Source organism: Rattus rattus, chromosome 12, assembly GCF_011064425.1.
Source record: "Rattus rattus isolate New Zealand chromosome 12, Rrattus_CSIRO_v1, whole genome shotgun sequence".
Taxonomy (NCBI): Eukaryota; Metazoa; Chordata; class Mammalia; order Rodentia; family Muridae; genus Rattus; species Rattus rattus.
In genome coordinates this window covers 93,253,242-93,273,497 of record NC_046165.1, presented here as the reverse complement: position 1 = coordinate 93,273,497, position 20,256 = coordinate 93,253,242, and the positions used below count along the sequence as shown (strand labels likewise).

The 20,256-nt window shown below is 43.6% G+C and overlaps 1 protein-coding gene across 39 annotated transcripts in view; it reads left to right on the top strand.

Moving 5' to 3' along the window:
* Positions 1–20,256, top strand: part of Kcnma1 (potassium calcium-activated channel subfamily M alpha 1) — a 694,984-nt gene that overhangs the window by 456,015 nt on the left and 218,713 nt on the right. For 38 of the 39 annotated variants that reach the window (XM_032917294.1, XM_032917321.1, XM_032917309.1 and 35 more), the window contains exons 6-9: positions 3,462–3,537; positions 12,268–12,343; positions 13,998–14,168; positions 15,776–15,867. In XM_032917294.1, coding sequence (XP_032773185.1) covers positions 3,462–3,537; positions 12,268–12,343; positions 13,998–14,168; positions 15,776–15,867 — 415 coding nt within the window. Of the gene's footprint in view, positions 1–3,461; positions 3,538–12,267; positions 12,344–13,997; positions 14,169–15,775; positions 15,868–15,963; positions 16,056–20,256 lie in introns of all 39 variants that reach the window. The other variant, XM_032917336.1, reaches the window with a different exon arrangement.

The window sequence follows — 20,256 nt, the reverse complement described above, 5'->3', positions numbered from 1 at the left end:
ACTGCCCATAGTGGACTGGTCCTTCCTACAGCAATTAACAATTAGCAGAATGCCTCATAGACGTGCCTACAGGCCAGTCTGATCTGGACATTTCTTTAGCTGATCTCGCTCTTCTCAGATGACTCTAGGTTTGTGTCAAGTTGGCAGTTAAAGCGAACCATGATCGAGGTAGGCTCTATGCCTTCCCCATTCCCTGTATTCCTAGCTTCATATTCACCTACATCCACTGAAGAAAATTCTTCATTCGATTATATTCTAGGAAGTCAGTAGTATGTGCCAATCTGCAAATACCAGCACTTAAGAATATGAGGAAAAAGTTCAACTTAAAGTTTAGGGCAGTGGTATTTGGTTCAACAAACTTTATATACATACACAACTGTGCACACATACAAACAATAGCATGTGTAGCTAAACCAGGAACAGCGCCATGTTGCTAGCGAGTCTGTCCCAGCTGACGACTTCAAGTTCAGTATTTGTCACTTTATGACATAGTGATGTGAGATCACTGAGTGACCTGAAGTCTGAAACTGTATTCTCCAACCTTTTATGTCTGACCTGATTTAATTGATTGAATGAATGATTGACCAAATGGTTTGCACAACCTGAGAAATCAAAGATGGGCTATTCAAAAATGTTTTTGTTGCTGTTGATTTTAGTCTTGCAGAGCTACTTGAGTAGTTTTCAAAAAATGTTTGTCAAAAAACTTGGAGGTTTGCCCAAGTGTTATGAGTGTTAGCTTTTCATCTGAGATAAACAACCAAGAAGTAGGAAAGCTGGACTTGGGGTTGTAATTTTGGAGCCTTCAGTACATGATCATTTGGCCATGGTTTTGGACTCAGTGCCATGGTGGACAGTGTTTGCTAGAACAGAACTGCTCACCTGGAGGAGGCTAGGAAATGGAGAAGAGAAGAGGCTGGGGTACCAACATCCCCATTCAGAACATTCCCTGTAAGGCCTCACCTGTTAGAGGCCCATTTCCCACTTGTACCACAGCCAGGGACTGAGCCTTGCAGAGGTGAGCTTCAGGGGAACACTTAAGACTTAGATGAGAGCATTTCACACTCCCTATTTTAATATCCTCCTCAAGTCTGATGCCTATACTCAGCGTTTAACTGACTATTATACTTGAAATGTGGAAACAAACAGGCAGACAGATCTGTCTTGGCTCTTTTAATCTCATGCCATTTTTTTTTTCATTTCTAGATAGTTCTTTTTCTATTGCATTCTGGTACTGCTTCTGACATTGGAGTTGTCTGTCCTTCCTTTTACTCCCCTGTCGGGTCTCTGTGATCTCTACACCATTGCTGTTTACCTGCATTAAGTCCTCCCTTGACCCCACCTGCTGCTTCTTTATTGTTGTAGAAAAAATTTAATCCCAATCCAAGCTTTCTACCTCCACCTTTGATCATTCAGTTTCTGGATAAAAGACACATATGATCTTTATATGTATAATACAGCTTTATCAGCATTAATGTTGGGTAGATATCTGTCCTCTATGCTATTGAAATCTATTTCCTATTGATAATCCTGAGTTCTTACTTATTATTTTTCATCTGGGCTGCTCCTAACTCCAATTGGTCAGTCCTCAGAGCCAGGCTTTCCTGACTCCTAACCCATGGCGTCTTTCTCCTCTTTCTGTCTTCTTCTCTCCTTCCTCATGATCTCCTATGACCACAAGGTGGGAATACTAAGCCTCCCCTATCTCAATTCTGCCCAGCTATAGGCTTTATTTACCAATCAGAAATAACCTGGGGTCAAGGTCACATAACCTTTCTTGGGTCTATGTGAGGGAAAGGACCCTTTTGTCTTTGGGGCATACAGGTCTTGGGGGCCACACTTAGCACTACAATACACAACAACAGACCAAACCTCAACGTCGTTTTCACTCTTTTGAGGCAATGTGTGTTCAGATTCAGATTCCAGCAGTGTTAGACAGCCTTCCAGCACTCTGGTAAGACTGTGTTCTCAGCTTTCAAACCTCGTTCCTCCCTTACCTTGATTCTCATGCTGCCTGTTACAGTTGATAAAAACTATATAAATAATGTTTAGAAAAGTAGGAACACGCTTTCTGAAAATCACATCTTATTCACAAGGATGGATTCTTTCCTGATGAGAAACGCTCCCTTTGAACCATTATCACTTTCTCCTTCTTTCTTCATAAGTCCAGCACTCCCACCTCTGGACTGTAGGTTAGTTTTGACTTGTTAGCAAAACAATTGTACACTGGGTCAGTTACAGCACATTTTGTTCAAGGCGACCAGGACCCGGGCTTCACTGTGGAGGATTGGAAAAGCTCTCTAGTGATGTTCATTTTTTGCTTCATCTCACCATGCACATTAAACTTCCTTCACGACCTCCCTTAAGGGTAACAGAATAACTTCTCACCCTGTACATATAGCTTCCAGCTCAGTCCACTGTGTTCAGGGCCACACTTAGCACTTGGGATGCTTTTGAAAACACAGGAGAGGAAATGCATCAGGAATGGGCTCCCTAAAGCCTGCAGATGGCATTTGGTGAGCAGTTCTCCAGAGCAGTGGTAAAGGTCTTAAGATCCATGGCTGACTGAGATCATTTTTGTCACATGACTTAGAAATAAAGTAACCCTTGAAGAAAGGAAAGGAGAGGCAAAGGAAGAAGCTGGCTGTGGCAGAGTACCTCTGCAACCCTACCACTGGAGGCTGGAGGATCAGAAGTTTACTATGGAGTGACATTTTTGTGGCCAGCCTGGCTGTATGACCCCGTTTCTAGGGGAAAAACAAAACCTAAAGCAACTCACTGACTGTTGTTCCTCTCCACTTAGAAGTTACAACTCTTCCAATCAAGAAGGCCATAGATGCAAAAAAATAATTGGCATTAGTGAAAATGGAACTGTTAAAATTTGAATTCCAAAGCTATGAAGTGTGGTATCTTATTGCTCTGTACTTATTTTCTTTTCTCTTGTCTCTTTTTTTAACTGGGAGAAAATATAAAATATTGTAGAACATGGGGAACTCTCTGGGCTATAGTCTTCATTTTATCAGGGCTGAAAATAAAGATTAAAAAAAAATCTCAAAGATGATCCGATTTATTCTTAATCTGCTCAAGGGTTACCCTGAGTGATCCCAGTTCTCAGTATGTTTCAGAGACCCAAATTCTGCCAGACCACTGGGTAGCTCAGAAACAGGGCTTTACGTCAGAGCTCACCAGAGGAGAAGATCCTTCTTAATGAGGGCCCCCTCCTCCAGTGTGTTCCCTTATGTGGTTTCAAACAGCTCACATTTAACTGGCAAGTCCATTCACCAGCTAAGATTAAACCAGTGAAGAATCCAAATGAAGAGACAGGTCCAAGGTATTGGAGCATGCATCTTCTGTAAGGTCTACACAACCCCCTGAATAGAGGAGAGTTGCTATCTCAGAAGTCAGGCTGTGAGCACGATGATCAAGCTTTAGAAGTAACATCTTTGTTTTGTTTCTCTTTCCAGGCTTGAGATTTTTAAGAGCTCTCAGACTGATACAGTTTTCAGAAATTTTGCAGTTTCTGAATATCCTTAAAACAAGGTAAGCTACTCATTCTTGTCCTCTGCCCGTCTGGTTCCTTAGGACAGGGTGGTAAATACCAAGTGCATCTGTTTTCATTGTGTTAAAAAGCGATAGAGTTACATTATTCACGGGAAGAGTGACATAGCACAGAACTGGAGAGATCAACTACTAAGGTACGGCTTGCAGTGTTCTCTTCTGCAGGGTCAGGGAGACATAGGAGAAAGGCAGAGATGTGGTTCTACATGTGGGGAAGAGGACATAGTCTGGCAAGGTCACATGGCTGGTATCTAGGCACCAAGGTGGTCTGCAACATAGGCATCCTGAGAGAGCCCCATCCATCCATCGTGGATGAGGGATGGACCTGCTCACTGCCTGGAAAGTCCTTGTTACCAGGTCCTAAACACCTCTTTAGTTACCACTAAATAAGAAATTGAACTTGGCTATAAAGACAAGAGAAACAATGTTCTTTGACAGGCAATCACAAAGATCATATGGCAAACAGAAAATCCTTTCATTCCTAAGTCTGTTTGAGCTGTCTTGCTTTATATCCAGAGAACTCTGAGGGTGTGCTCTGCAAACTGCCTTGTGGCGAAAAACCTAAAAACCTCCAGTCAAATGCACCACGGCTGCCTCTGTTAACTGCATTCTGATCTGGAAAACACAGCTAAGACAGGGCCAGACATTCCCTAGAGGATCCCCTGCCTGATGACCTGTCGGTGCCCAGAGCTGGCCTCAAACCTGGCCATTGCTGATGAACACACTAATAAAAGGCTTAGGAGCCCTCTAACAGGGAGTGACTGCAGCTCGTAAACCCTGCTAGGAAATTACATTTTAAGAAGACCTCTTCTAATGCTCCATTTCCTCTTTGGTTGGCCTTAATGTGCCTGGTGGGTGAGAGAAAGCAGGACACCTCTATGCTGTGCCATGTATAATTAATGTCCCCGCCACTCAAGGGCTTTGGGTTCTGTTGGTTTCCTACTCGTGAAATCTGGAACCCAGCTTCTTGAATCTTATTTCTGGCAAGTGTGCTTTTCCTTTGTTATTGATCCTTATTTAAGTGCATATCATCCCCCTTTCCAGTTATTCATTTGTATCAATAAGAGATAAAATTCACTTTCTATAGACAGGTCAAAATGTGCAAAGAGCCCCAAAGCTCTCTTAAGTTATGCCTGATCCCTTTATATTTTATCTTTGGAGGTAAAAATTTATTTTCTCCATTTTTTATTTATAATAACATTCATAGGTAGTGATTTTTAAAATGTCCTTTGAGTAAATGTAGCCTTAAGTTTTACCTTTTTATAGATCTTCTGTGCAGTAGGCTTATATTGCTTTTGAAATAGAAGTGATTAACAAAGCTAGCATATCTAACTAGGTCTTTTAATCCCAGCACTAGGGAGGCAGAGGCAAGTGGATCTCTGTGAATTTGAGGCTACCTGGTTCTATATAATAAGTTTCGGCCTATCCAGGCCCACAGAGGGAGACCTTATATTTATTTTTAAAAAAGCATATCTAGTATGAACGTATACTGAAGTTGTATTACAAGGCCGATCCGACTTCCCCACACCCTTCCCAGGGAGAGTTGGTGAGTGTCCAGTACCAAACTTGGGGTCTTATCCTAAAGATTTGTGTTCTAGCAGGAATTAGGGTGGGGTGGGGGTGCTGTAATGGAAACATACACATACTTTCACAGGTCCTCGGATCTCTTTCTTCTACTTATCATTGACCTCATAAATCAATGAGACTTTTGTTCTATGATGAGATTCTAGGAAGATCCTAGCAATAATGCAGAGAGAATAGTGTTCCCGCCCTCTTCTTCCCATGCGGTTCCTCTGTGAATAACCACAATGTACCATCTGAGTATCTTTTACCAACCTTGTGCTAGGGCACTCACCCATTTCCTGCCACTCAGCAAAGATGGCTTTTCTTTTAGATTCAGACGTTTGATATGGCTGCTTTGGAGAGCAGCCTTTTCATAGCTGTGTAGTTATGATGCTGCTTTATTTTCTATATAAAGGAGAAAGAGAGTAGAAGTTTCTGACTAGAAGAAGAGGAGGCTGTGCTTGGGGGTGGGGGTGGGAGGTGGCAGGCAGCAGCTCTCCAGCACAGAAGCAGCAATTGATTATCTGCAATCCTAGCACTCAAACAGCATTTTCTCAGAACCCCCACTTCCCATATAGGAGGTTCTACTCTCAGACAATGTCTTTCCTCAGAACCCTACACTATGCATATTCTGGGTTCCTATTATTGGCAGTTACAACCAGGTGGCCACGTGAACCCTGTGAGTCTAAGGTTAGCATCTCTGTATGCAAAAGTGAATGTGGATGGTGAGTGCCCCAACAAATATTGTGATTAGAGATCTCATGGGAGTGGGAACATAAAACTAGACCTCCTGCCACAGTATAGGTGTTAGAATAGGAGTTAACCCAAGGTCTGGGATGCACAGAAAGTCGCTGCTTGGGCCTGGTAGGAGCTGTGCAGGAGGAAGGGTCTTTCCTGAGGAAAAGAAAAAAAAACCCATGAGAAAAATCAATGTCTTTCATTCTAGTATTCTAGTGGGGCTGTGGGATGGTCACATGAAGGGTAGGGAACATGGGCTCAGTTCAATCAAGATATTTGTAGAAAGCACACAGTAAGAGAATATGACACCTGTGGGACCTTTGAGCCATTCTTCTCTCCTAAATATGTTGACATAAGGAGGGTGAGTTTAGGGTAAGGAGGCAGAGACCAAATCTCTAGGTCCAAAGAAACACTTCCTTTAGCTGCAGGAACTCTAGAAGCATGGGGGTCACTTTCTTCTTGGGGTGCCCAGCGATGCCCTGCTTCCTCTTTCAGGCGCTCCAAGCTTGTTTCTCAAAGCTCTGTGCAAGAAATAAAGCCCCAGGTTTCTAGGGTTTTGGCCTTGGGCAGATTCTCTTGTGAGTGCTGTATACTCTGACTTTATAGTGGGAGGTTGGGTGGGGAAGCTGTGTCCTTATTGTTAGAAAAATCCTGTCTGACTTTTCTCTTGTAGTGATTGTCTGCCAGTCTGAAGTATTAGGTAAGGAGGGAGACTTTACAAATAACAATAAAAAAACCATGGTTTTATTTTGTATTCTTCCATTGCTTAGTTATCCTAGAACTGAAAGAAATGGGACACAGCAGTGTGACAGGGGAGGGGGCATAATTAAGAGAACAACAGAAGGAGCAAGAAGGAGCAGGAGGACAGGCAGGGGACTGTGTAGCCAGAATTAGGGCAAGTTAACCTGTAAGTTAACAAGGGGCCTAAGATTCTCTGTACCCTGAGATGGCCTATTTAAGGAAGACCAGAGATTCTGGGTCATTTACGTGAGCCTCTGGAAGTTCCTCAGTCATCCTACCAGCCGGTGAGTCAACTTTCAGTGCTGGGTCATTTGCTCCACCACGAAAGCCAGATGAAATCTGCTTAAGGGCTTTAATCCCACATCTTGTTGAGCATAGTCAATAGTGTTTATTAAAATATGGATTACCTGGTACATGCTTTTTCCAAGACGAAAATGGCCTCATGGTTTCCTCTAATCGTTTAAGTAACATGTGCTTCCTGTGAACATCTGTACCGTATGTAAGAGCATAAAGGGTGTAAAACACTGTTGCCTGTGCTCAGAAAGCCATTGCTCTCTACCACGAAATGTTTTCTCCTATGAAGCCTATGTGCACAGCCACTAACCAGTGACCTAAATAATACATGCAGGGGGCATTTTCAAAATTACCTTTATTATATATATAACCTTAGAAATGGCTCCAAGGCTGTTCATGAGGCAGGATATTTGTGGTGGTGGATATAGGAGTGCAAAGTAGAAGCCAGACTATGAGGGTTGCTTAGGTTGATTGGTTATTTGGAGAGCAAAATGGAGATGTTGAAGGATTTTAATTGGAAGTATGGACATAGCATTCTGGAAATCTGTTTCCACTAGTTGTATAGAATTGGTTTGAAGTATCTAAGATTTAATAGATCTGAAGACCAGAAAGGAACAGTAGTCCAGGGAAGGGCTGTTGAAGCCAAGCCTCAGAGCAGTTCAGGTGGACAAGAGGAGACTGATACAGAGATAACTAAAGAACAGACTATAGAGACAACTTAGGGTCAGACAGACATGACACAACTTGATTTTGATTCATTTTGCATTGCAAAGTTCATTAATCTCAGTGTGGCCTGGTCCAGTCAATTCTCCAATTTGGGTCACTTCGTAGATACCCAGCAAATGTTGCAATGAAAAGATAAAAAAGGCTGTTGATACCTGGCTGTGCCCTCAACCAGAAGCAAAGTAGCAGTCAGCAACAGGGATAAATTTGTGCTTTCTTGTGCAAAGTGGTTGACATTTTCAGGGTTAACCAGAGTATGTTCTATTTTCTGAAAGGGCAGAGATGAATTCTTGGCAGCTTTGGCTTTTCTGATCTGATCTTAAAAATCCGACTCTCTCTTCCAGCACCCAGGAGTCCTGGGAAACATCACTGATCAGTCAGAATCTTGCTTGCCTATTGATGAGTCACTGTGTCTACCCATATTAATGACTGGAGTCCAGTGTTAGTCATACTGCGCCAAAATTCCCAAGAAAACAACTTAAGGAAGGAAAGAATTTTGGGCTCAAGAGTTTCAGAGGTTTCTGACCCATGGCCAGCTAGCTTTGTTACCCTGTCTGATAGTGAGGTGAAGTATCCTGAGAAAGCAAAATTAGTCACTTCATAGATGTCTGGAGAAAGGAAAATAAGTAAAGAATGGGAGAAGACATCAGAGACAAGATGTAGCCACCAGAAATGCATGGCTTCTAATGCTTCTAACCTACTTCCTCCATCTAAGCCCCATTTCCTAAAGTTTTCAGACCCTCCCAAAATATTCTCACCAAGTGGGGGAACAAGTTCTTTCAACATATGAGCCCTTAGAAACATTTCGTACTGTGGTGGCTTGATTAAGAATGAGTTCTAGAGGCTCATATATTTGAATACGTGTTCCTAATTTGGCAGAAATGTTTGGGAAGGATTGAGAGGTGTGGCTTAGTTGGAGGAGGTGTGTTACTGGGGTGGGTTTTGAAGTTTCAAAAGCCGTACCATTTCTTTCCTCCTGCCTGCTGATAAGAGTAGATGCTCTCAGGTTCTACTCTAGGTCCATGCCTGCTTATCTGTTGCCATGCTCCCAGACATGAAGGTTATGAACTTGCCCCAATAAATGCTTTTTTCCCATCAGTTTCCTTAGTCCTATATCTTATCATAGCAATAGAAAAGTAACTAATACAAATACCAAACTAGAACAGCCATGGAGAAGTCATAGATGGGAACTGAGAAATTCCGTGGAAACACAAAAGTGACATTAAAAAAAGAGAGGGGGGGGCCAGGTTTTCATTATAGGATCACCATCTTTCCTTTAAAGCAAGGAGCTAGAGTTGGCAAGGTGGGTAATATTCTAACTACTGATGATTTCATGTTTGATCCAAGCCTTTGGGCTTGGCCATCAAGGCTGTACATAGATATCTCCAATGACTCTTTTTGCTGCAAACATACATTTTCTCCTGTCAACTGCCCCTCCTTCTAAACAGTCCTCTTCAAGATATCAAAGACCACATCACAGAGGACAGAGAATAGTCATCAGGGTTAATCTTGCAGGTTTTCTACATAGCTTTCAAGTATTAACTTGGTCATTGAGTTCAGTCTGAAAGTCCGTGTCCTCACACAAATAATCTATGATATTGCTGATGTCATACAAAGAATCAGATTTCAGCAACAAACCTGGTCTTTCTCAGCAATGGTGATTAAATGTTCTGCACTCAGCAAGAGCTCCCTTAAGCACCATTAATATCTCAGTGACAATCATTTAGAGGTTAATAATCACCATATTTGGGCCATTTTCCCAATGCACCAAGAGAAGTCAGTAGATTTAATATCTTGAAAGGACTCCGCATGGTTGTTGATGGCACAGTGCTTTTTCAGGCCCTGAGGATTTGGGAGTCTGTAAAGTGAGTCAATTAGGTGCTGAATTCTCTCCTTGGAAGCGAGAGCAGTGCATACCTTTTCTCTCTTTGCCACGGGCTACCTGTTTTCCCTACTTCTTCCTCTACAATATCAGGTTGCATCTTAGGGGGCTTGCAAGGTAAAGACAGGGAAATGAGCTGTTCTGCTTTGGTTATCCATTGAGAAATTTGCTGGTAGCAAGATTTAGTGGTAACCTGGTTGGTAAGACAGGATGAGCTTCTGGCTTTTTTTTTTTTAATTGGTAATTCCATTCCCAGATGAGCAACTCATTGAGGTATCTGAAAAAAGGCTTAAAGGTCAGGGTTTACCACAACCCTGCTTGCCCTTGGGAGTGCCAACTTCAGACCCAGCATCAAGGGCCATAGAGCTAACCGTATCAGGCTGTAAAGTAGGCAGATCTAGCCAATAACTATGTTCTCTGGGCACATTCTGGATGTGAGCCATTTCTGCTGTGTATAGGCAAGTAGCAGAATGACTGGATCCCAGGGAATGGCAGACAGTCTGCAGATCTGCACTCAGGCAATCAGCGCTCCTCCTTGGGATTCTACCTCTTTCTCCATCTCTTTCAGGCTTGTTCTCAGGAAGTCTCTAGGGTGGGCTGTCCAAGGATTGTATCTGAGAAGGACTAGAACTCTCTTCCACAAGGTTCCTGAAAAGTGTGTCTGACAGGTTTATCTGTTGGCTGACACTTTTGTTGGCCACATTCCATTGGACTACTTAGTAAAGGAAGTCCTTGGTTGACACTTTGGTCTCCCATGCCAGTAGCTGTGGGGAGATGGCTCCTTAGGAAGTGATGATGGGCAAACTACAGGGTAAGGGAAAAGAAGGTCCCCGAGGCTTCCTATATTGTGTTCCTGAGTTACTTAAATGCAGTCTGCCACTTACAAGTTGTGATCCCCCAGCAAACTGTATAAGCTCCCTAAGGCTCAGTTTCCTGGGTGGTGACTGACAGCGGTGTTCATACCCAGCACCTGCATTAGAGGAAAGGGGGAAGCTTGGAAGAGGGGGAGGACTCAGGAAAGTATTTAGTACATAACCAAGCTTAGCCATCCTCGGGAACTACAAACGGTAATCCTGGCAAGGACCAAGATGCACAGGATGGACAATCTGTTGTTTTTCTGGCATATGGTTTTAAACCAAGAGGATGTCATCCCACACACCCCAAAAGGCCAGTTTCGCCCACAGCGTAGGAAGTATTTACTCATTCTTGTCCCGAGCTGTCAGAATCAACTCCAGGCAAACTGAGAACTTGGATTCCTCTCTTCAGTTCTATAAGTATAAGCACAGGAAAGCTCCACGGGCCATGCTTCACCCAGGAAAAATTATGACAGCCTTTGTTAGGAGGCCTCCCTTGCAAATTCCCCAGACAGCAATAGCCTCCATCCTGGCCTTTTAGCAGTATGCTCAAGATCCAAAATCTAGCAGCCGTCAGCGACACTGACACTACACAGTGGCTCTGGTATAATAGATCTGAAAGTGGCTGAAATGGCCGCAGTTCCATTTCCAACTGTGTGGCCTACTGAACTAAACTTAGGAGTTTCTCAATCCCCAGATGATCTTGAAGGATCCTATTAGAAATGAGTCAGTATACATCAAACATCAGCATGGTGGTGTGGGGGTTAGCACTGTGTACATATTGTGAAAGCCTCAGATGTCACCATTGTTAACCTTCTAAGCAATTAGAAAGGAGATAATATATTAATTAAGAGAAAGAAATAGGCAGAAAGAGGGCAGTGGTATCATAGATGGATTACCCAAAGAGAAGGGTTAGCTTCTTCGGGGCTATATCGTAGGGTTTCTATTGCTGTGAAGAGACACCCTGACCACAGTAACCCTTATAAAGAAAAAGATTCAATTGGGGCTGGGTTAAAGTTCAGATGTTCAGTTCATTATCACGGCAAGAAGCATGGCAGCATGCAGGCAGATATCATGCTGGTGACTGAGCTGATCCACAGGTAGTAGAAGTGATTGTGTGCCACACTGGGTATAGCTGGAGTGTATGAGATCTCAAAGCTCACCCCTACAGTGGCACACAAAACAAAACCACACCCATTCCAACAAGGCCGCACCTTCTAATAGTGGTACTTCCTATGAACCAAACATTCAAACACATGAGTGTGTGGGGGCCATACCTATTCAAAGCACCACAGGCTGCATTGGACCAGTAATGAAGGAGCAGGAAGCAGAAGAGGGAGGAGTTCTTTTCTGCAAGATGAAAGTGGTAGAAACATCAGTAAACATAACTTCATGATGACTGGTATGCTAGATCACACCGCTGAATTTGATTTGTTTTCTGAGATACAACAGTGTCTTGATTCTACTACGTGGTGTCTGCTCTTCGGAACGGAATGCTGCAATGCTTAGAGGTTGTGCTGTGATGTCCACAACACAATGACTCAAGCAAAACACACTGAAGAAAAATAGACACGGCTATGCAGATATGATGAAGACATGGGGAAATGCCAATTTCGGTGAAGGACACACAAATTTTCCTTGCTCTTCTTTCTGGTTCCTTTTTAATATATATTTGAAGGGTTTGTTTCAGACACAGTTTAGCAAAGTTTGAGGGGTTAAGGTAGGGTCCAGCTGTGATTTCCCTACAGACTCTGTTGAGACGCTCATTCCTGACCAATATATCTCACCTGAGTCGAATTACCTTATGATGACAGCAGCCTGCCTCTTCCCCCAAAAGGGACGCTGTGACACCATCAGGCAGTTCCAAATGGGTCTTCCCTCTGTAACTTTGGGACTTTCCTTGTCTCCTGTGCACAGTAATTCCATCAAGCTGGTGAACCTGCTCTCCATATTTATCAGCACGTGGCTGACTGCAGCTGGATTCATCCACTTGGTAAGTAGCTGTGAGGACCCTGCCTTCCTGGCTGGACTGGAGAAAGCCTTTGCTGGGCCTTTTATTCCTTAACATCTGTTTCTTTGGAAAGAGACAAATTTAGTCGCACATACAGAAAAGAGGGACGAACTACACAATTTTCAGAATTCCCTACCCTTTACCCCCACCTGGCAAACTAGTTCCAAATGGTTTGCCTAGTTTTTCATTCTGTATGCAATAACCTGAGAAGGCCACAAGATGGCAGTGCTTCCATAGCAAAAGCCCAGAAAGTCTGGCACTGATGTTGAAAGTTTGAACTTCAACAGCTCTTTGTAAACACCAGTGGATCCCTGGGATGTGTCCCTACTTCTCTTGCACAAAAAGCTGGCTTTGAGTCTCTTGCTAGATGATTTCTCACATTGTTTCAAAACCCTCAAATGTTTTTGTTTTTGTTTTTTAAATTAATGATTCTCCGAATGCTATTACCAAACCAAACCCTTCTTACCTCCCCAAGGCAGATTTCTCTAGCCTGCTTTCAGAGAGTGCAGTTAGTATGAAATGCACATTTCATCTGCACATAAACTGTTACATCAGAAGGAGCCCCCATCAGACTAGAAAACTTTGAATAAGCGACTTTGTCACCATTTGCTAAGCAAGATAATTACGGATTTTACACAATGATATATATATTTTAATTATGTGTATGCATATGTGTTAGTATAGGGATGTGTGCACATGTGTGAGTGTACCCATGGATGGTAGCACAGGGGTTTAGCCCTCCCCCCCCCGGGACTAGAGTTGCCAGAGATTATAAGCTACTAGAAGTGGCAATTGAACTCTAGTTCTCTGCAAGAGGAATGGTTCTTAGCCTTTGAGCAGCCTTTCCAGTCCCTATGCAGCTAGTCAAACCTCACCCTTTATCATTCAGTTCCTTCTGAAGTCAATTGCCAGTTATGGGCTCAGGTGTCCAAAATCCTGCTGTAGAACTCTACAGCCCAAGCAGAAACTATTGACTTGATGGCCCTTTACTGAGGGTGTGTGTGTGTGTGTGTGTGTGTGTGTGTGTGTGTGTGTGTGTGTGTGTGTGTGCAATTCCCAAGAGGTTACTCCTCTTATTCCAGAGGAAATTTCCAAAGCTGGATGAGCAGAATTGCCCGTGGGCTCTGGTGAAGGACAAGCATTCCTAGAAGCAGAGATGGTGTTTGGGCTTCAGAAGATAGACGTGAGGTTGGGTCTGGTGTCCTTAGTTACAATGTTGAGAGGAAGTGTGGAGCCCTTTGTGAAAGGTCTAGAGTATCAGCAGGAATTCCCAAGGGACCAGCAGAAGGAGACTTCTCACACCTACCTTAAAGAACTGCTGTAAAGGGTACCGAGCATCAGTGCCATGCGGAAAGCACACCAGCGATGCTCCTCCCAATCCTGGCTCTCTCCTCAGTGCCCTCCTCAGTCAGAGGGCATTCCCTGCTGCTATATCTACTTCCTCTTCTTGATACCCCCTGAGGGTTTCTGGTGCATCATATCTTAGTGACTAGCAATGAAAATCATCTGTTCTGTGCTGAGAATAAGAAGCTTATGTAAAAACAGCTTTCTGGAGCTCTGGGCATCCTGGTTCGCATACACGGTACATATGAAGAACTGATGTGCTTCTTCTCCCCCCCTCCCCTTTTTGCTGTAGGTGGAGAATTCAGGGGACCCATGGGAAAATTTCCAAAACAACCAGGCACTTACGTACTGGGAATGTGTCTACTTACTCATGGTCACAATGTCTACAGTGGGTTACGGGGATGTTTATGCAAAAACCACGCTTGGACGCCTCTTCATGGTCTTCTTCATCCTCGGGGGACTGGTAAAAAAGCCTCTTTCTTATTGTGTCCATTTTAATGATTATTAATATTTGCTAATACCCACTTTCTTAGACTTAGTGTTTTGCACTGGAAGCAAGTAACTGCCTTAATGCAACCAGGCGAGCTAAGTCCACATACCGTAGTGACTTTGTTGCGTATTTCTTTAATGTTATGCTTGTCCCTTAGAACCAGGCATATTGTCCTCACTGGGGACAGCCATGTAGCTAGGAACAAACCGAAGTGTTTTAAGAAAGGCATGCCATGAATAAATGAGAATGTCCTTTAGTAGTAGGATTCACTATCAGATACAGTAGTTGCTGCTGATTCTGGTAGATGCTGTCCTGACTCTGTAGAGAGATGGCGGTTTCAAAAGTTCCCCTCCCCTTTATGTTCCTTCCCAAACTTCCAACAAACACTGTGGCTGGAACCTGCCCCTAAAGATCAGGGTCCCTTCATTTAGAAAATGTCATTATAGTCAGTATATGACTGTGTCCAGAGCCCACTCTGTTTCTCTCCTTGCAACGAGAGGTTCCCTGGTCCAAATGTAGTAAGAGACCACAGCATATGAAGTGATTCCAGAGAGCTTCTAGGCAGCACATTGGCAGTTGCTGCATTTTCTCTTTCAAAGTAGCTCATAATGAAGTAGGATTGTTTTTCTGGGTATGAGGTAAGTGACTAAGATTCTAGTTCACACACAGCTGTCCTATATGTGCACCACACACACATTTATATGAAGCGATGCATACATTTCTCTCTGTTTTGTATGCATAGGACATATACATTTTGGAAAATGTATATAAATGTGTGTGGGGGTGGACATTAACTGTATGTCTGCAGGGCCCCATAGTTAAGGAGATCCCATTATCCAGCCACAGGACAGTTTTTGTTGGGCAAAACATGGCAGTCTCATGTCTCCTTGCTATCCTTTCCTCTTGTGTGATTTCCAAAATTGACTTCTTATGCTTTGTCGTCATTTTTAAATGGAAATGATTATTTTCAAAACTCTTTAGTGTGTAGTGTCTTTAGCCACTCATGAAACATTCTTATCTGAGTGTCTTTTGGAAGGACTTTTTGACAGAAATGTATACATGTGTATGCATGTGTATATGTGCCCATGTGCACTGTGTAAATGCATGTGTGGTCATGTGCACATGTGTGTATGTGTGTTCACATGCATGTGTGTCTATGCATGTGTGGGTGCACATGTATGTGAGTGCATATAGTGAATGGTGTGTGTGTGTGTGTGTGTGTGTGTGTGTGTGTGTGTGTATGTGTGTGTGTATGTATGAATACTTGCACCATTCTACAAACCTCTTACTTCTCTTCAGGAAGAAGATGTCAGCTCATTTACAAGTGTCTCCTTTATATTTTTCTTGACTATGGTTTGTTGTTTTCTACTGTCTAGGTCGACTCATGTTTGTTTCATTCTGTGTATTTTCAGGAGCTCTCCCCTTTGTCCTGTTATTGTTGTAGAATCCAACACATGAATCCGCACCTTTGCAGGTCTAATCCTTTTGTGTTTTCAGATCTTAGTATCCCCCTTCTGAAAAGATCGCCCTTTCTTTGGCCTGTCTTTTTAGTCTTTCTCTGTCTCCCCTCTTCTCCTCAGGCCATGTTTGCCAGCTACGTCCCTGAAATCATAGAGTTAATAGGAAACCGCAAGAAATACGGGGGCTCCTATAGCGCGGTTAGTGGAAGAAAGTAAGTATGCCAAGAGGTTTCGTGGCCTCCGCGGCGTAGGAGCCTCTCTGCATGCCATTTCTGTTTGGCTCTTGTTTCTTTGTCTCATGCATGTAGGCAATGTTTGCCCGCTACGTGCCCGAAATTGCTGCTCTCATCCTGAATCGGAATAAATTCGGCGGGACTTTTAACAAACATGGAGGCAGAAAGTAAGTCAGTTGCACCTGAGGACATGTGCTTGAGTGACTTGAAAAGTCCCTGCAGCAGTGACATTGAATCAAGCCCTTCCCTCCACCCTGCCTGCATTTTAATGAGGGAGGGTACACATTCTGCAGGAGAAGGGTTTCAGAGTATGGAAAATGGTTGGACCATCATGAGTTCTTGTGGCCATTCACAATTTCCAAGAAATAACAGCAAATTTATTAAAAGGTGTCCACATGCACCTGAAACCATATCTTCTGCCCTCATTTCATGAGCTGGTTTTATGAACAAGTTCTGGTCTCTGCAACTGAGGTCTCATGACCTCCTGGTAGGTTTGGGATGTGTACTAATGCAGGCTAGAACTCTTTTCCTACTGTCCTTGTGTCAAGCACAGTGCTAGGCTTGGCCCATCCTCCCTACTGGAAATGTCAGTGACTACAAAGAGACCTGTTGTTAAAGGGTTTCGGTGTAAATGCCTCCTGGGCAGGAAGTATTAACAGCTAGGGTGTCAGGGTGTCACAGGCAATTACTGATGTGTTTTTTGTTTTACTTCTCAAATTGGAAGGCTTTCTTCTTGGGAACTATTTAAGTTTCTGCTCAGGTGACTTTATCAGCATCAGTATCATCAGTATCAATATCATCAGCACCAGTGTCAGAGCATGAGTCCAGCAGGGACCAGAAGTTTTCTTCTGATGTTGATGCTGGGACCTTATTCTTCTGATCCTCTAACAGGGCTATCTCAATGGAGAGTCTAAGGTGGCCGGGTGGAAAGGTTGCAACTGTCTTCAAAAGTCAATAAGCGTTTGCTTTGAAAACTCTCAGGGGCCATTCAGCGTTGTTCTTAATTCAGGGTATGATGTGCATAGAATACAGTGGTCATGCATGCCATACATCCCTTTGCAAGTGTGCACTGATATATACACCAGGGACTGACACCCACATCTCTGTTAAAATGCAGAAAGCCTCCCATTCATGCCAGTCTCCTGTCCCCTAACATGGAACTGTTTTATCTTGCTACTTATTCTGATCGCCAAATTATTATCTTAGTTTGGTGTTTAAGAAAACTAGAACCTGGCCTGTAGGGCCTTCTCCCACAGCTGCCCTTCCCATCATGACAGTTGGCCCTGCTGGATGGAGCCCAGTGCACCTCTCTCTGATTATTGAGTCCAACACATCCTGAGCTCAGGTGTCCAGTCCTCTTTTCAGAAAATGAGGAGGTGGAGAAAGGCCTCATTTCCTTGAACTACACACAGGACAGCAGTTTCCTTTCATAGACACAAAGGACAGTGCAAAAAGAGGCCAGTTGGCGCCTTCTCAGCAAGGCAGCATGTCTTTCCATCTCCCCCTATGGGCCTCTCCTCTTCCTATTACCTTAACAACCCTGGATGAGGTTAGAACCAAGCTGTTCTGATGTCTGGGCCATTGGTTGGTTCCAAAAGGCCAAATAAGCCGAAAGATTTTCCTGTCATTTATCTCAAGCCAAGAGGAAAACAGTTTCCTAATTCAGTGTGCCTTTAAGATATGGACAAGTCTCTATAAAGCAGCCGATATCCCAAGAGTCCCAGGCCCCCATTATAGCTGTCCCAGCCCACTGGACTCAGCCAGCATCTCCTTATCCCTGTCCCCAATGAAGTCAATAAAATCAATTGTTTTGAAATCTAAGTTGAAAGTATTTCTTGACTCTAATTTCCAGGTGGGATTTTATTTTCAGAGTAGTGTTTGTGGCCCCATATGGGTGGGCTGTTGGCTGACAGATTTTGTTGATGGGTGGCCCAAAATGGGGCTCTGAGACCAGGACTCAGAACTGGCCTGCCCTGGTCTGTGATCTGGTCAGGTTTAAAGTCTGTCATGTCCACCCAAAGCCCCACCTGCTAAGGACTTTAGATCATGGGCCCTCCTCCAGTTTAGTTCTGGGTCTGTAATCTGTTATCACCACTTTTAGCCTCCCCTTCCCCCTACTACCCCCCCATCTCTCTCTGCCTCTCTCTTTTCTTTCTCGCTCCCTCTTTCCCTCTCTCCCTATCTCTCCCTCTCTCCCTCTCTTCCCCTCTCCCACTCTCCCCCTCTCTTTCTCTCTCCCTCTCTTCCTCTCTCCCTCTCTCCCTTTCTCCCTCTCCCCCACTTGCCTCCTTCTCTCTGCCCCCTCCCCTCTCTCTCCTTTGTGAAAATGCATTTTGCTTTTAATGTTCTCTTTTGGGTCTCCCAAGTCCCCAGACCCTGCGGGATATAGTGTACGTCCTGTCATCAACACCGAGGCTGTTCTCTTACTTTATGCATTGTTTCCTGGTTCAAAAGCTAATTACCAAGTAGTTTAAAGAAGCCCTTGGTCACTTAGATCTTTCATCAGAAAACATAAGCTTGGGAAAGGAACGGTAATAAAGGGCCATTAGCACCCTTTGTTTGATGTTGGTTTTCCAGTCAGTAGAACAAGATTGATGAAATGTTATGTTTGGCCAAAATTTGAGTTTTCATTTGGAATTCAGTGTTGAGAGAATGGGCTGTCAGAATCAATAAGTTTCCTTTCGCTTGGGATATGGGCATGTGGTAGTAATTAGCAATATAAGGTCTTTACTTGAGCAACGAAGCATGGATTCTGGCAGCAAACATAATGAGAAACTACAGTTGTTCTATTCCGAACGTCAAAAAGTTTCCAGATAAAATTAAATGCATTTGCAAAAGGAAAGGGACTTAACTTTGTTGAGAGCTGAAGTTTAGACTCTTAAAATAGCAGGCAGCACTTTGAGTTTTGATGCATGCAAAAATGCACGTGTTGTCCCCATCCACACGTGTACATATGCTACCCCCCTCCCCCAGGACTGCATTCAGCAAATACCTAGAAAACAACTTAAATGTATGTATAGTTAGAGATATTTTTTGTATGTGCATATTTTATTCAGCAGTAACTACTCATAACAATATATTAACTTGTCAGACAACCGATTGTAACTTATGTTCCACAAGCTGTAGAGAAACAAAAATCTGAAATCAAAAGATCATTCAGGATGAAAGTCAGTGTAATAGAGCGATGTAAGGCTTGGAAGATACAACAGTCATGTGCGCGCATTGGAAATGTGGAGGACAACCACATGCGGGTGTTGGGGCATATGGAGGTTTCCTTGATACTGCCTTGTGACTTTTAATCAATGTGTTTGGCACAACATAACTATTTCCTGTGGCAGTCCCAAAACTTCCTCCCTGTCCACAGGAACCAAGGGTCTGGTGAGACCTTCTTCACCCTTTTCATTACGTCATCTATCCCAGTTGGCAGTGTAGCTACCCTTACATATGCCGGATGCTGTGTCACTTATTCGGACCCTAAAAATAGAGATGAAAGTGTTAACAAACAAAAGGTTCAATCAGGGACCAAGAAAATTATCCATGTTGGAAATATTGGGGACAATTAGCCCCTTGTGCTGAGGCCCTAAGTCTTATTCAGTATAGTAGCCCTCCTATAGCCCAGTTTGCCTTCCAAGGCCTTTGCCTTTGCCTCCTTCCTTTTGTGTCTAATGAAAACTGCTCAGAGGTAGTGGAGGTGTGGGAGATACTGAGACTCCCACAGCCTTGGGGTTCTTGGTTTGCTGTCTTTTCCTCCCACAGTCTCTTACGGTTTCCCCAGAGGTTTCTTCTCTGAGTGTAATTCATTCTACTCCTGGTTAGTTTATGAGAACTGACAAGATCATGGTCCAAGGTCAGATGGCCAAGGGCCATGGAAAATAATTGGCCACAGAGAGGAATCCATCAGCTGTAACCCCCTGGATAGAGACAGCACAGCTGGGGAGCCATCCAGACCTTGTGTTTCCCATGATGCATCTTCAGTGGCCCCAAAACAGAGGCAGTTCTGGCCCAGGTGTTTGGGACACAGAGAACAGGGTGTAGAGGGCCCCACCGATTTTTGGTAGCCAGAAGCTGAGAGGACACATGAAAAGGAAGGAATAATAAAAGACAAGGGATGGATGAAGGGGAACAGGAAAGTGAATGTAATTATCGTGGAATGAAAATCTCCATGGTGACCTCCCCATTCTAGAGTGGGGAGTGGTTTCTACAGCCAAACCCATATCTTACTCCAGAGCAATGAAACCTTCTCTGCAGCTTCAGTGTTGGTCATGTTCATACAAATGCCATACCGTTGTATCTGGGCCAGTTTTGGCATTTGTAGGTTGGCCCGTTTTGAGCTCTTCCAAGAGATAACAGTGAATTTATTTAAAGGAC